This window comes from Protomyctophum parallelum (genome assembly GCF_964188405.1).
Source record: "Protomyctophum parallelum genome assembly, chromosome: 15".
In the NCBI taxonomy this organism is placed as follows: domain Eukaryota; kingdom Metazoa; phylum Chordata; class Actinopteri; order Myctophiformes; family Myctophidae; genus Protomyctophum; species Protomyctophum parallelum.
In genome coordinates this window covers 8,450,325-8,466,917 of record NC_139710.1, presented here as the reverse complement: position 1 = coordinate 8,466,917, position 16,593 = coordinate 8,450,325, and the positions used below count along the sequence as shown (strand labels likewise).

General features: G+C 45.2%; 1 protein-coding gene across 1 annotated transcript in view; it reads right to left on the bottom strand.

Annotated features, from left to right (window-relative positions):
* znf608 (zinc finger protein 608) overlaps positions 1 to 16,593 on the bottom strand; it is a 51,964-nt gene that overhangs the window by 2,786 nt on the left and 32,585 nt on the right. The window contains exons 3-6 of the mRNA XM_083784807.1: positions 8,476 to 8,563; positions 3,700 to 6,259; positions 2,155 to 2,644; positions 257 to 417 (exon numbers count right to left, since the gene is read on the bottom strand). Coding sequence (XP_083640933.1) covers positions 257 to 417; positions 2,155 to 2,644; positions 3,700 to 6,259; positions 8,476 to 8,563 — 3,299 coding nt within the window. The remainder of the gene's footprint in view (positions 1 to 256; positions 418 to 2,154; positions 2,645 to 3,699; positions 6,260 to 8,475; positions 8,564 to 16,593) is intronic.

Genomic DNA, 16,593 nt, shown 5'->3' with positions numbered 1-16,593 from the left:
ACTGAATCCGAATGAGAAGCAACTTAATCATCACATTACTTTTGTAATAAAAGATGCATATACAAGTCAACTTACAAAGTATTTCAGTATTAGTAACTGTGGTACTGTGTATATGGAGGACACAAACTCTCATACTGTATATTGCAAGGGCACAATGACGACACTGTTGTCTACTATACACTACAAATTACGAAATTGCAATAAACTAAGAACAATGTGTTATTTTCTTCAATCAATCAATCATGTGTATACTCACAGCAGGGGACTTGCCATGGTACTGGTGGGTTTGCTGCTGGAGGAGTTCCATAGCTGTGGAGTCACTGCTCTGTTTACTGCCCACTGCTCCACCTCTGGTGGGCTGGCTCCCCTCGCAGTCCTCCCTTCCTGCTGTTTTACCATACAAGGGGTAGTGGAAACCTGATTCGCGCACACACGCACACACGCACACACACACACACGCACACGCACACGCACACGCACACGCACACGCACACGCACACGCACACGCACACACACACACACACACACACACAGTCAGTCAGACAGACACACACTCACACATATTATGTTCACATAAGGACACGGGTACCCGACAGACATGTACAATTGTGGAGCTCATTGGAAAACAAACTTAAAATGCCCAATAACAAATTATACAAGACATTATATAAAGGAATTATATAAAGGAAAGGAAATTGAGCATTAATGCAATGAACAAGTAAGTCAATAATCAATGTGTGTGTGTACTGTGTGCATACTTACATATGCGCATACGCATGTGTGGAGAAATATGTTTATGGATGTGTATTTGAATGCATATACTATATGCATGAAGAAATCACTTCATTATGTAGAAATTGTGTTATTGAATTTGAGATATATAAGACAAAAAAATAAATGAATGGAAAGATAAATTAATTAAAAAATTAGATAGTGATCAATCAAATCAAACTTTATTTCTATAGCACATTTACAACAGCCCAAGGCCGACTAAAGTGCTGAACAAGGTAAAGGAGAAAAAGCACAAAAAAACAAGGCAAAGCAATTTAAAGAATCGATACAATATAAACATCAATGTAACAAGCTTCGGTTTCAGGCAGCCCATACCTTTTCGGCCAAATAGTCACCTTGTTGACTTAGTACAACTTAATATACAGTTGTACTGTATGTTCAACAACTGTTTTCTTTAAAAAATGAATGACCAAAATAAATACACACAAACTATGTACGGTGTAAAGATTGGAATGTGGATGTGAATTTTGTCCACATCCATTTTTACAGCATGGTTCTGTAGCAAGGATAGCCATTTATGAGATGGTAGGTCTGTCCGTTTGTCAGGAGTTAATCTACAAAAAAGAATACAAAAAAAACAACAACATACGCTTTACTTTGTTATTAGTGTCCTGCATGGTAAAAGGCTGTTGATCCACTCCAAGGTATCCCAATATAGTAACATAACAGACTTGGTGAAGTTCTTCACCTCAATTATACTATAGTTATATACTGTATGGACTTCATGTGGCCAGCTTGTGTGACATCAGCCATCTGTGATGTATGACTCCAAATTTGGCGGAGATATGTGATCCATGGTGGGTGCATGCGTTTGGTCCGACGTTACGTGCGAACAGGACGAACCGAGGCGAATTTATACATTATACTGAACGCAGCTTAACAAGGCATTAGTCCGACACCCTACCCCAAAACCTAACGGTTGTCTAACGGTAACCTAACCCTAACCTCACAGCGAAAAGCCACGGGTGAGTTTTAACCGGCAATGAATGTCGGGAGCCATGGGTGAGTTTTAACCAGCCACGCATGTGTCTTAACCAGCAACGCATGTCAGGAGCCCCGGGTGAGTCTTAACCAGCCACGCATGTGGGTGCATGTGTCCGACAGGCATTAATTAGCCTGTTGGATCTGAACAACGTATGCACCCCCTCCAGGGGTGTGCCCTTTTCTTGTTACTACTACTTGCAAATAAGTAACTGTGGGCACCTGTGAGCCATGTGGCGCGCCGGTCAGGAGGCTATCTCCTGTTCTTAGCGTGAGGCAGATTGATGTACAAAATACACCTCCTGATAGTACTGACTACTGTCACTGTTATCATAAACTAACCTTCTGTGTGTATACACTAGTATAAATTGATAGCCTTACCAGGGTAGTTGTGGACCAGGGTTGGAGACACCCCTCTGTAGGAGCCTCCGCTGCTCTCACACATGGCCAGGTAGGGCGGGTAGGAAGAGTGCTGGTACTGGATGTACGGCTGCTGGGGGGTCATGGGAGGAGATACTGCAGCTCGGGCACTCTGCGACTCATCGGAAAGCACTCCCATTGGCTCCTGGTCCTGCTCTTCGAGGTCCTCCAGCCCATCAGGATCCTCTGCGTTGATGGCGGGTGGGAGATCCTGGGATCCATGGACCCTGGCCTTCTTAGGATCACCTACACCTCCGCCTCTTTCTCCAGCCCCCACAACTCCTCCTCCTGCCATGGTCTTGGCCCCAGCAGCCGGCTCCATGGTACCTCCCCATTCCTTTGCTCTGTCTCCTTCAACCTCGTCCTCCTCATCATGACCATGCTGACTCTGAAGATGCTCCATGTATTTGTTGTGAGCGAGGCGGTGACCCCAGGAAGGGCCGTCTGAAGGCTAGATCGATGAGGGACAAGTGTTGGTGCAAGAGGCAGTGTTTCCCCTATTATTCTCTGCTAACAGTGGTAGGTGGAGATAGGGGGGGGGGGGGGGGTCGATTCACTGTCCATCCTTGTTTCAGTCCCATTAACCTTTTGGTCCTACTGACTGTTATAGAACTAAAACATGATGTTTTTGTTTAAAATTGTAGCCCTACTCCATTTTCTGGTTTCAGGGAATATGTGCAGCTTTCATGTTCACAGTTAGTTTTATTAAGGAGGGGGGAAGGGGGTGTTCTAGCTGTCATCAGCCCACCGCTGCTGTCTGAATATAGAGGAAACACTGGGTGGTTGTGAAAGAGAGCCGCAGACAGACTGCCTGTCTGTCAAGGGCTCTGGATGTTGATGAGGGATGATGATGTTTCAACAGCCAGCCATTTTTAATTGGGATAAGAGATGCAGTATCCCTCCCCCCAATACACAATGCACAAGCCAAGAGTCGAAGACAGCTTTCATAGCTGTGGAGCTTAAGCAAAACCAAGGGAAACAGCAGCACGCCCACTGCCACCCAACTTGCACCTGCTTAGATGTGAATTAAAAAAAATAAAACATTTTATTTTGTAGCCCACTATGTTTAGACTAGACTTAGACGTTAACCCTGTGCGAAAGGACAAACTAAAAAGATCTGTACACAATTTATGAAAAAAAAACATCTCATATCAAAACCAACACTTATGTATTAGAAAAGATTATTTTGATAATTTATGTGTTGAATGTACATTTACAGCTACGGTTGGACATGAAACAACCCCCCCTCAGCCACTGCCCCTCCATTCTCATTGAATAGTTTAAACCCATTTGCATCCATCAAATCAAAACCAAATGACTTTGTCTTCAATCAAATGACTGAAACAAAACAGCAAAGCACATCTAAAGCACCACATGAACCACATTGTCATTAGGATTAGCACCAAATGGCTTTGCTGTGCACAACATATCATCATCTTGTTATATTTCAGATTAACACATCACCGATACAGTGGCAGCAGGCTAGAGACAGAGGGAGAAACTTACACTGGAAAAGGAAACATTTGAGTCCAGATCTGTCTGACTGTTTGGGTTGTGGACTGAAGAAGAAGAGGAGCAAGAAGACGAAGAGGAGGAAGAGGAGGATGACTTGACGTCATCGCAGTCTTTCACCAAGCCCTGGTGTTGGTCCACCAAGATGCCATGTGCCGTCTTGGCCCCGTGCTGCTGGGAGCCCAGGTTCTGTCCCCTCTCTCCTCTCTCACCCATCTCCACATAGGACAGGACAGGTTTGGCACAGCACCCTTTCACACCATCCCCTCCTTTGCCCAACATAGATCCACTGGCCAATCCCCCTACCATATGTTTGACTTCTTCTGAATCTCTACAGCTCAGTCCTTGGCCCCTCTCTCCTCTTTGCTTGGCCCCTGGGGGCTGGTCGCAGCACTTGGAGCCCAGTAGCAGTTTCTGGTCCATGTACAGTCCTCTGGAGTACTGGCCATAATAGAGGGATTGGGCAAGTGCCGTCTGGGTCTGACTCATCGCCAGCTGTAACTGGGACTGAGGAGGTCCGTCTGCTTTCTTTGAGTCGGAGAACTCATGGGTCGAAGTTTTGTCTTCCTCTTTGACCTCCTCCTTCCTGTCTTTGCCCTTGCTGTCATGGGAGGAGCTCTTGTGAAAGGCGGAAGCGTTGCTGTTCTGCCTGTCAGACTGTAAGTAGCCCTGTATGTAATAGGGCTCATAGCCATGGTGGTAGTACGGAGACTGGGGGTCTTTTGACGATGGCGCAGCCACAGAGGGAGGAGTCTTGCCAGCGCTGCCATGGCTACTGTTTGAAGTCACTTCTGAGGCAGCAGCAGCAACAGAGCCACACTTGGACCTGGAGACTTCCGAGCGGCATTCTGAAGATCCACCATCATCACCGGCATCCGAGATGTCGGAGTATGCAGGGCTGTTGTTCTTACTGCCCCCATCCGCTGTTGTCAGGCAACCACCAGCAGCATCGAGCCGTGAGGACCCCCCGATAGAGGGACTGGGTGCATTATCGGTGAAGGTGTACACCTTGTCAGCCTCTGCACGGATGCTAGCCATTCTGCTCTCCTGGCTCTCCGTCAGTCCATTCATAACTTCCTGTTTGCTCAGGTGCTCTTTCAGGAGACTTCCAGAAGCCTCCTTGGCGCCAATTTTAGATGCACCATTGTCCTCCATTTTAATTCCACTGCTTTCCGCATTGGGGGTCCGGATGGGTGTGTCTTTTCCATGTTTGTCCTTCAGCCTCCTCTTCTCTTTCTTCCTGGTCTCTTTGCTGCAGGTGACCAATGTGGCTTTGACCAAGCTCGGTTCTACCACAATGCTCAGCTTTGGCTTGATGGCCTTCAAGGGCATGTTTTTACTAGTGAGACCCACAGCAGCCATGGGTGAAGGTTGCTGCTGCTGCTGCTGCGGGGTGGTATCGGCTGGACTTGTGGGATAAGTGGTATTAGGGATAGCGATCAGCTTGGGGGGAGCAGGTGCTGGAGCGATAGGACGGTTGGTTCGTGACTTGGACAACTTCTCTACCTTGCCGTTGGCCTTCTTACTCTTACTGTCACAACCTCCCTTCTTGTCGATCAAACCTTCGGCCTCCAATTTGGGCATTTCCACTGTGGAGTTACGGTCCGCGACCATGCAGTTCTCCAGAACCACAGTCATGTTGGAGATGATGGGCAGATTGCTCAGGTCATCCATCAGACCGTCTTTCAGCAGGGAAGTCCTCCTAGTCTTCGAGTTTGCAGTTGGACTGTGGTCAGTACTGAGGAGCAGGCGCCTGTTTTTAGGAGACCCCACTGGGGTCACCTTGTATAATGGAGCTGGCTTCTTAGAGGAAGTGCTACTGTTAGCGCTAGTGCTGCTGTTTGTTTCAGGGAGGCTGTAAGTGACATGACCGACTGTCTCTTCGCAGTCGGACAGCCGCTCCTCACTCTCTCCGTCCTTGAGAAGCTCAGGTTTCCTCTGCTCTTCTGCCTCCAGGTGTGCATGCGTCTGGTGGTAACGCAGTCCGTTGATGTGCTTGTAGCGCTTGGTGCAGTTGGGGTGGGGGCAGTCAATGAGGATGGGGGGAGGAGGCGGTGAAGAGGCGCACCCTCCCCCTGGGTCCATGAACGAGGGGTCGGACTTGCCCTGCGGTGTGGTGGGAGCGCTGCGGGACTTGGCACGGATCCTCTTGCCATTCCCGTTCTTGATGTCGTCGGAGGAAGAAGAGACGAGGCTGAGGTCCAGTTCAGCCGGAGGTTTGTTCTTACGCTTTCCAGAGGAGGAGGAGGAAGAGGAGGAGATGGAGGAGGTACTGTTGCTGGTCGTTTTCACCTCCTCCACCGTGAAGAAAGAGGCAGGCGTTCGGCCATTGCTGTTGATGAGGTTCAGGCTGCCTCTCCGCCCCTTGTTGTGGATCTGTCCAGATGTGGTTCCAGCCACACCTCCTCCACGGCTCCTGTGCTGTGATAGGCCTCTGACCTTGGGGGTGGGTGCAGTCTCAACACAGGGTCGTTCAGCAATGGCCAATCGCATCCGTTTTCCCCGGCCACGGCCCCCTGGTGTCTCTGGGTCACTGGAGGGGGACTCACAAAACCTGGTGAGGAGAATACAATTACAAAAACAATATTTATTCTCAAACTGAAGCTATCGAGACGAAAAAATAGCAATGTGAGGGGATTAGATGAGATGACATGATTTGAGGTGACATGAAATTATTAGTATCTTAATAATATGAATATAATAGTACATTTCTCTGATTTCTAAGCAATTAAATGTCACATTGAGTGACATCAGACTACACATGACAAATACTACAGGCATTCACTACAACTGACACATCCACTCCCCATTACCTTGTAGTTCCTCTGCCCTGATTATTCTGATCTTTTGTACTTTGCTGGGGCTCCTTTTCCAGAGGCTTGTGTATACGAACTTACGAAGTGAACGATTCTTATATTTATGTATGTTATGTCTAAATCTAAAAGCAAAATACAAGGAACAGTCAATATAATGTGCAACATTTTTCCTTTTATCAATTGCTCTGGACAGAAGCCCACTATGACCAAATAGAGAAAAGGCAATTTTGTTCCTGGTTCCTGAGATTAAGCTGTAATTACCATGACAACAATAATTTGCATACAGGAGAATTAATTGAGTGGTTTCAGTGCGCAGAGCAGTGACTGTTAAATTTTCCACTTGGCAATTATAAAAGCAACTACCCATTTGTAATCCATTTGGGGAATGGAGATGGTTTTGTTCATATTCAACACAGACTGGCGGCTGAAAACAGAAACAATATTACTATTAAGTCTTAGTAACATGAATTCACTTAGACATGCATTTTTAGTAGTGTGCCTTGTATGCAAATCAAACAAATGATAGATAGTGATACACTCACTGTTTAAAAGGTAATAGAAGCACAAAATGTATTCTATATATTGAAAACAAATAAGCTGATAATTTAATCAGTCATGGGTATAATTAATTATTTTTGTAATGAAAGGGAAGGATGTAAATCTCCTCTTATTTTCCTTTTTTTCTTTCTATTCAGACAAACCCCAGCCCTTATAACATTATTAGGCTGTTATACAGGTATTTGCTAGTAATGACAGACTATTACTCTATTGAAGAATACATGTATTTACATGTATTTAAATGGGATACATACAGTACAAACAAAATGTATAATTTGCATGTAGGCCAAATTACAAAAAATGCAGGAAGCTCACTTGGCATTAATTCAGCGTCAGTCTAAATATAATTTATGTATCATATAAATGCAAATGGAACTCAATTTGAGTCACGTTTCATCTTTTTCCATTAGTTGAAAGGCCTATCTGGGCCAATTTGTGACAGAGAGGTAGAGGGATAGCGAGAAGGCAGGGATAGGCAGAACCACCACAGCCTCTTCCTCAGACAACTGGTAATTTAACCCATTCTGACCTGAGATCAGATTCTAAAAATGTCAGTCGTTCTTCGATTATTCAAAAATAGCAGACCTACAAGCTCGTATCGCGCCACTCGGTGGCGCGATATGAGCTTGTAGATCTGCTATTTTTAAATAGCTAAAGCATAACATGATGCCGACACCAAAATGGGTGCCCGGTCAGAATGGGTTAAGTAATAGTTTGCTATATCATTGCTATAGAGTGTGACTCTCCGTCTCTCTAGCTCTATAATTAACAGGAAAAAACATTTTCAGGTGGGTTGTCAATTTCAACATTATTAACATTATGGGCTGTAGCAACAATTATAATAGTAATAACAAGGTGGAAATCTATCTGACAGATAGATCTTCAACCCATGCGACTACAGAGATAATGAGTACCAATTTGGGTGAGGTTTGGACAAAATCGGTAGGAGTAGTAGCAAAAACTGTGTTTTTCAAAGAAAACGCAATATGGTGGAAATTGAAAATTCCAGTGGCTATGGCCAAAGTTTGCGGGGCCTGGGTATAGGCAAACTAAAAAGAGAAGAACACTGTCTTAATGCTCCCCAAATAATTTAATAACAAAAAACAATGTTTCGGCCTCCCCGACCTCGTCGACATGCTTGGATGCTCTTGACCGCTATATTTATTTACCTGCGAGTCCCGCGACCCATCACAATGGGTCCCAAGTTCCCAACCCAGTGTTTATGAAACACTAACAGTGATGAAGGACAGATCCGATGTTAAAGCACTTTGAAAGCCCAGGCCTATTTTTAATTAGTAGCTGCAAATTAAGGTGAAAAGCCTCTGGCAGGATTTGATTCTAGGCCAGCACACATGCAGTGTCATTCATAGAATAAAGAAATATAATTCACTGTTACCTTGGAGGAGCCCAGTCATGTTTGGTACAGTCAAGCAAAGTTCCCACATAGGTCCTCTTTCTCCACGTCACATTCACCACCAGAACACCTGCCAGTCGCACAGAACAGGAGCAGACGCATTACACATAAACGTAAAACAACGTTCAAAAACCTTACCTCTCAGCACCGGGTGCGGGCATTTGTTCCAACCCTATTTTCTACAGTCTATGGTTCCAACGTACCAAGAGCGAGAAAGGGGGGTGGCATACGGAGAGCGTCGATGTCTCTGTCTCCCGGATTGGTTAGACCTCATTAGTCATACAACCTATCTCAAACCCTCACCCTAACCCTAACCTCCCACGGGGCAGCACACCTAAACCTAACCGTAACCCTCTCCCAACCCTTAACGCACCCCTCACCAACCTTAATCCGGTGGTTTTAAAGCACCCCTCACCAACCTTAATCCGGTAGTCTTAACGCACCCCTCACCAACCTTATGTCTAACCAATGACTAGTCTAAACTAAGTATGCACCCCGTCATATCACTGGCATAACCTTTGACGGGCTAATGTCATGTCGGACTCTTGGGGTAAAAATGGGGTGTTTCTATGGTCGGACTCGTGGTATGTCGGAAAAATGTCTGCACCCCATCAGGACCATGCATGTTGACTTTTGGTTCTGTATAACAAAAGTACAGAAAGGAATACAACAAGTAAAGCTTCAAACTTTTCATTCTTAAAGAAACAATTCATATTATTTTCATACTCATGTCAATTACACTACACACAATGAGTAAAAACCCATGTTCAAACTGGTGGGGTGTACTAAAGCTAATAGGAAAACTCAGGGTAGGGCAACACATATTAAAAAAGCTAAATATCTTATTTATCTATTTATTTTCATGTTAATAATGATGAGCTGCAATTCACGTGGATTATGTGTGCACGCGTGCGTGTGTGTGCGTGCGTGCGTGTATATATAAGAAAGGTATTGAGAAGAACATGATTTTCACAATAATACCTTGCTTAGTTGCTTAGGATACTGTAATTACTATAACATTGATCAATATTGTGTCAATATAGTGTGATTTACTGCTATAATACTCTTTACAGTGCACTTTGTTCTCACAAATTCACGTATACAAAGCACCCAGCCGCGAACATGCACACGTGCACGCGCGCGCACACACACACACACACACACACACACACACACACACACACACACACACACACACACACACACACAGAGCGAGGGAAGGATTCAGGAGACAGACAAGGCGAGAGACAGACTGACATTTGAAAAGCATTAACCTTCTCTCTGTGATGTGCCACTGGCAGTAAAGGGAATCACGTTTTAAACAGATTGGAAGTTTAAAATGAGGTTTGACTGCAGCACAGTTCCATCTCGTCAGTTAGCTTGACAATCAATCACAGCACATCAAAAGCTGGATTGTACATTTAGCTGGGTTACATTTACACATTTGTACAGTATCTAAAATCTAAGATGCATGTGTACAGCTTTAAGGGGATTATATTCTCCAGATGTGTATATGGTGAACTGGTGATAGATATAATTATCCAGCATTCATGTAGATTACTTCTTTAAAGGCTGAATTAAATGGCATAAAACCAAAGACCAGTCAACTACACAGAAAGACAGACAGACAGACAGACAGACAGACAGACAGACAGACAGACAGACAGACAGACAGACAGACAGACAGACAGACAGACAGACAGACAGACAGACAGACAGACAGACAGACAGACAGACAGACAGACAGACAGACAGAAATAATAAATATTACAAAAGCTTAATTTTGTAATAGATCCTAACCTCCCACGGGGCAGCACACCTAAACCTAACTGTAATACCAACTTGTGCCAAACGGGGCGAGTGACACTTCTATGAGTAACTTGTAGCACCTATAAGGCACTATAGCAAAATCTGGACTAGTTATTGTGTAGGTTCGACTGCTGGAGCTATGGGGAGTGCTTAAATGAGACTCAGACACAAGGAGGTTAAATGTTAAATGATTGCCGGCAGTTATATTGAAAAAAACCATTAACAAACAAACATAAACTTCTTCTTAGTAGTATTACACTCTCAAAGTGTTCACTTGCAAAGTGCAAAAATAACAATATCCCTTCATTGAAATTAAATGAACTGTCTCACCGATTCTGTGTGAAACAGGCTGGGCACAAACAATGCAATGGCTGCCCCAGTGAATCCACAATGGTTTCTAGAAATAAACAATACCACTCATCAAAAACCAAAGTAATTTCCAATTATTTGTTACTCTTAAATTAACTCATAAGATGTGGTGAGTTACCTTGCTTCGCTGTGGTTTGTGCTCATAAAACTCTTCTAGTATCACACTTTTTCTCTCTGTTCTGTGCTCTTCTCATGTGCTGTGCACTGCTGTTTGGCTGTCTTTCTCTCTCTAACCTCAACAGCTGAACTGACTCAGTTCAATTGGGCTTGATTAGTGCAGCACTGCAGGTAGATGGTAATCACTGCTTCAACAGGTTGCTGTGTGGCTGGGACAGCATATCAGCCAGGCCTAAACTGACTGCTGATTGGTGGAACCACATGTCACTCTGTCTCTGATATCTAGTGATTTTTAGATAGCTTAACAAATCTCTGCACTACTCAGTGGTTAGGTTTCAGACAGGGTCACTAAACATAGTAACTTTAGATTTAGTTCTTAGGCAAAAGCACACATATAAGGCAACTGTAGCTTGTCTCTATATGTTAGGGTTATACTGTAATCCACTAAATCATGTGTGTTACATCCTCCCCTCTTGACGGTATGCACGTCCCTGTGCATTCAGATGATGATGGTTGGATGATCACAGGTCTCTTCAATCCCTGACAGGTTTGCTGTTCTAGGTCTGAGTAATCAAAACCTTGCATGGAGCTTGCAAATGCCTCACTCAGGCCATGGAAAAGGGAGTTCACAACAAATAATAAGGGATTACCTAATCTAGAATACTGAAGTCTCTCAGGTACCTCACATTGTCTCTGAGAGCGACGGACAGGGGTTTCCGTATCTTGGTGTAGTTCATTCTTCGTCTCTACTGAACTAGACTGTTCAGGTGGAATTTCTTCTTTTTCAGATGCCTCCTCTTCTTGCACATCTGACAACACTGGGGATGACTCATTTACATTGAGAGACGTTTCCTCAGGTGGTTGCAGACATGTGTCCAGAGGGGACTTGTCAATGTCAGGTAAGGGGTCTGGTCCGGTTGAATCATCACTTTCGGATGAGATGTCTTCATCAGGTAAGTTGTCATATTCGGGTAAGTTTTCCTTTTCATGTTCATCATTTTCCGGTTCATCTCCATCTGTGTCCTCTTCATGGGATTCAACTCCTGGCGGAGCAGGAATATCAGGAGATGACACATCAGGTGCATGTGATTGCCTGGTCACACAAGGAGGGTTACTCGACTTGTGAGTATCTTGGATTGTTGTCTGGATAGGATATCTAACCATGGGAGGTAGATCCACTGAGTCAGAATCAACATCCTCTTCACTCTCAACATCAGGATTCTGTCTTGTCCTTGGTCTTCTGACAGTAGGCTGTCTGACAGGTTCATCCATCGAGGTTGCGGATAGAAAGCCACAAGGAAGCAACAGGTCGCGATGCAGGGTACGTACAGGTCTATCTTTACCTTCGGGCTTGACCGTGTAGACTGGCATCTCACCAGCTTTCTTGATGACAACATAGACATCATCCTCCCACTTGTTTGCTAATTTGTGCTTTCCACGCAGCTTGACATTGCGAACAAGAACTCTATCACCCACATCCAGGGTTGACTCTGTGACGCGTTTATCAAATCGGGTCTTGTTGCGATCAGCATTCTTCTGGGCGTTAGAGGTTGCAATCCTGTAACTCTCTTCCAAGCGGCACTTTAAGTCACTGACATACTGGGAGTGAGACTTTCCACAGGTATTGATGGGTAAACCAAAGGCTAAGTCGATCGGAAGCCTTGGCTGTCTCCCGAACATTAATTCGTAAGGAGAAAATCCTGTCACCTCGTTTTTTGTGCAATTATAAGCATGGACAAGAGGCTTGACAAAGTCTTTCCAGTGCTGTTTATCCTGTTGACTTAGTGTTCCAAGCATTTGGAGAAGAGTACGGTTGAACCTCTCGACCGGGTTCCCTCTGGGATGGTATGGTGTAGTTCGCACCTTCTTCATGCCCGTAAGTTCACAGAGTTCTTTTATAGTCTTCGACTCGAAATCAGGACCCTGGTCACTATGTAACCTCTCTGGAAAACCATAATGAACAATTAAGTGTTCCCAAAGACTCTTTGCTACAGTACGTGCTCGTTGGTTTGGAGTTGGTATCGCTATTGCGTACTTAGTGAAGTGGTCGGTGATGACTAATATATCTTTGGTGTTGGACCGGTCTGGTTCCACGGATAAGTAGTCCATACACACCAGTTCAAGAGGTCTACTAGTCTTTATATTAACTAGTGGAGCGGCTCTCTCAGGTAGGGACTTGCGAAGAACACAACGCTTACAGGTTCTGATCATCTTTTCAATGTCCATGAACATTTTTGGCCAATAAAATCTGGCTCTTGCGAGATCTACTGTCCGCTCAACTCCCATGTGGCCCATGTCGTTGTGGAGGCTCTTAAATGCTACTGCTCTCAGCTCCTCAGGAAGCACTAGCTGGAAGGTGATATTGGGTCCATCTTGCCTCCTTCGATACAGCACTCCATTCCGCAGCTCCAGGCGGTTCAGCTCACGTAGCAGTAAAGGAAGTTCAGGCAGTTCTTCCCTGAGACTGGTAGGTGGGGTTTGGCCAGTTTCAATCTGAACGATAACCTCATTGATTGCAGGATCGAATCGCTGCTTTTCTCTCAACTCTTCCTCAGAGAGAGAGGGGATTAGAGGAAAACCATCAACTTGTTCGTCCTGGAAGCTGTCTGGAATAGCCGTAGAATTATGAGCAAGGGATTCAACTAAAGCTAACCCGGGACTAGGCATTTCGGCATCGTTGCCTTCAGTAACGGTGACAATGTGCCGTTCACATATGGCTTGGACCACATCTTGAGGTACAGTGTTTGAATGTTCGGCATCACTTAGGTGATAATCTGTGAACTTCTGGATTCTTTCACTCTCCTTTCGTGATGTTGGGTCATCCTCCGGAATACCATGAGAGCGGCGAGACAATGCATCAGCATCAAGGTTTAGCTTGCCAGCTCTGTACTGGAGTTGGAAGGAATAGGTGGAAAGGGCAGACAGCCACCTGTAACTTGTTGCATCGAGTTTGGCCGATGTTAGGACATAAGTCAGGGGGTTGCTGTCGGTTACCACCGTGAAGTCTGTTCCATATAAGTAGTCAGCGAATTTATCAGTGACTGCCCACTTGAGGGCCAAGAATTCAAGTTTATGCGCTGGGTACTTGGTTTCACTCTTTGATAGTCCTCGGCTTGCAAAAGCTATGACTCTCGGTTGGCCATCCTGAACTTGGTACAATGCAGCCCCCAAGCCAACTGTACTAGCATCAGTATGTAGGATGTAAGGAATCTGGGGGTCTGCAAAGCCCAAAACCGGAGCCGATATCAGTTTTTGGATTATCAGTTCAAAGGCTTCCTGGCAACGAGGTGTCCACCTTTGACCGAAAGACTCTTTTGGGTTGTGGTACTCTGTGCTTGCACCTTTGTCAGGTTTCTTTCTTCCCTTTGCAGTCGGTGGATATCCAGAGGTTAGCTCGTTAAGGGGCTTGACGATGTCGGAGTAACCCTTTATGTACCGTCTGTAATATCCTGCGAATCCTAGAAAGGACCGAAGTTCCTTCAGGACGGTAGGGACAGGCCACGTTGTTAACGCATTGATCTTCTCAGAGTCCGTTTCCACACCCTGCTCTGAGACTATATGACCAAGGTATCTCACTGAGGTCTGGAAAAATTTACATTTTTCTGGAGCCAGCTTCAATCCATACTCCTTCAGTCTCTGTAGTACATGCTTGAGGCGCTTCTCATGTTCTTCCAAGGATGATGAGAAAATGATCAGGTCATCAATGAACACTAAAACCTCCTTTAGGTTCATGTCTCCCATACACTTCTCCATAAGTCGCTGGAATGTTGATGGAGCATTAGTGATTCCCTGGGGCATTCTGTTGAATTCCCAAAATCCTAATGGGCAAACAAACGCTGTTTTCTGTTTGTCGGATTCTTCCATGTCTATTTGGTAGTATCCCGACTTTAAGTCGAGAACAGAGAACCATTTTGATCCAGCCAGCGCAGAGAACGCCTCCTCCAGCTTTGGAAGGGCATACGCGTCCTTGATGGTTTGAAGGTTTAGCTTCCTGTAGTCTATGCAAAGACGAACGGAACCATTCTTCTTCCTTACGACTACAATGGGGGAAGCAAATGGGGACTCTGATTCTCGTATCACGCCTGAGTCGAGAAGTTCCTGAAGGTGTTTCCTCACTGCATCCACATCATGTGGATGTATGGGACGGCCTCTGTACTTAAACGGTGTCTCATCGTTGAGCTTGATATGGTGCTTGACCTTATCTGTCTGACCAAAATCCAGGTCATGTTGGGAGAAGACTTCCGGCATGGAATTTAGCATTTGTGTTGCTCTTTCCTTCCATTCGGCAGGTAAGGGGGAATCTCCAAAATCAAAGCTCAACTTTGCATGTTGACTGGACTCTGTCTGCACGTCAGGTGAGTTTGGATCCTTCACAGTCTGTTCTTTGTGAAGCACTCGCACTACGGCATTAACATCTGCCAGTACTGTTCTGGGCGGTATGACAATGTCATGATCAGTTTCATTTTTCAGCACAACAGGTAACCGGCAGGGTTGTTTTGTTGGCACACTCACTAGGCTTGTCGAAACCAGTAGGCCACCAGGTAAGGAAGAGGCTGATGGTTCTTCCAAAATGACATACTTCTCAGTGTGAGCATTACACAAGTTAACTGTTCCCTCCAGAACGACGGTCTGTCCTGCAGGGACAATTTCAGGGTTCTTTCCTTGCATCTTCACCCCGCCAAGGGTATCACTGGAGATACTCTGACGCAGTCTGAGTATTTTCAGAACAGCTCGGTAGCCATACGCTGACGGCTGGAAAGTAGAGAGGTTCTGGTCAGCAGAGAAGTCTGCATAAAGCACGTCAAGAGTGTTTGTGCCGATAAGCACCTGTTCTTGGCTTGCAGAGCGGAGGTGGGGAATAACCAAAGCCAAGGTATGAACTTCAATATCAGAGCCTACAAAGTCTTTAGGGAAAGTGATGAGGAGCTCTATGTATCCTAAGTAGGGGACTGATTCACCATTGGCACCCTCCACGTCAAGTAGACCATGTAGTGGATGAATAGTCAAGTCTGAGAGATGGTCTTCATAGAAAGACTGGGGTATAGTTGTCACTTGGGACCCCGTATCCAAAAGACAGTTGGTGTCATTGCCTTTAATAACCACTTGGGCTGTAGTTTTATTTCCAATGAGGCCCTTTGGAATTTGTATAGACTGCTCTTTAGCCTGAACTCGTTTCAGGTTAGGTTTGTTTGGTCTGGGACGACATTTATCTGTTGTTGCTCCCATATGTCCCTCGATGGAAGCAGCATTCAGTTTAAATGGGTCTCGTCATCCGGGCCATTAGTGGTTTCCCACATGGACTGTTTTTGTCTCAACTGCTTTTTCTTGGCAGCTACAAGGACAGGATCAGGCTCATTGTCACAAGCAGATTTGATGTGACCATCCTCACCGCATTGAAAACAATACCAAGGGCGTGGCTTGCTGTTAGTCTTGGGAGAAGGTCTCTGCTGTTTGCTTTCTTTATTTTTTGGAGGTCGGGCCTCAGCACTTGCTGCAGAGGACTGAGCTTTTTCTTGTTTCGGTTTCTGTTTTTGTCTCTCATTTTTCATGCTACTCAGCTGGGCGCTGAGGTCTGCCATTTGTTTTTTCAGCATCTCAAATTCAGTGACATGATCAGACTCAGCAGTGGCATGTGCTGTTTGTAGATGAGACATTGTACGCTGCTTAGTGACACTAGGAGCAGGCTGGACTGTGCCCAAGTGCTGTCTCATACGGCTCACTTTCGCAGCCTGTATGTCTTCTTCTGTTCTTAGCATCAGCAAGAGTTCTGGGAAGGAAGGTGGAGACTCCTTTCTTTTTCCCAGC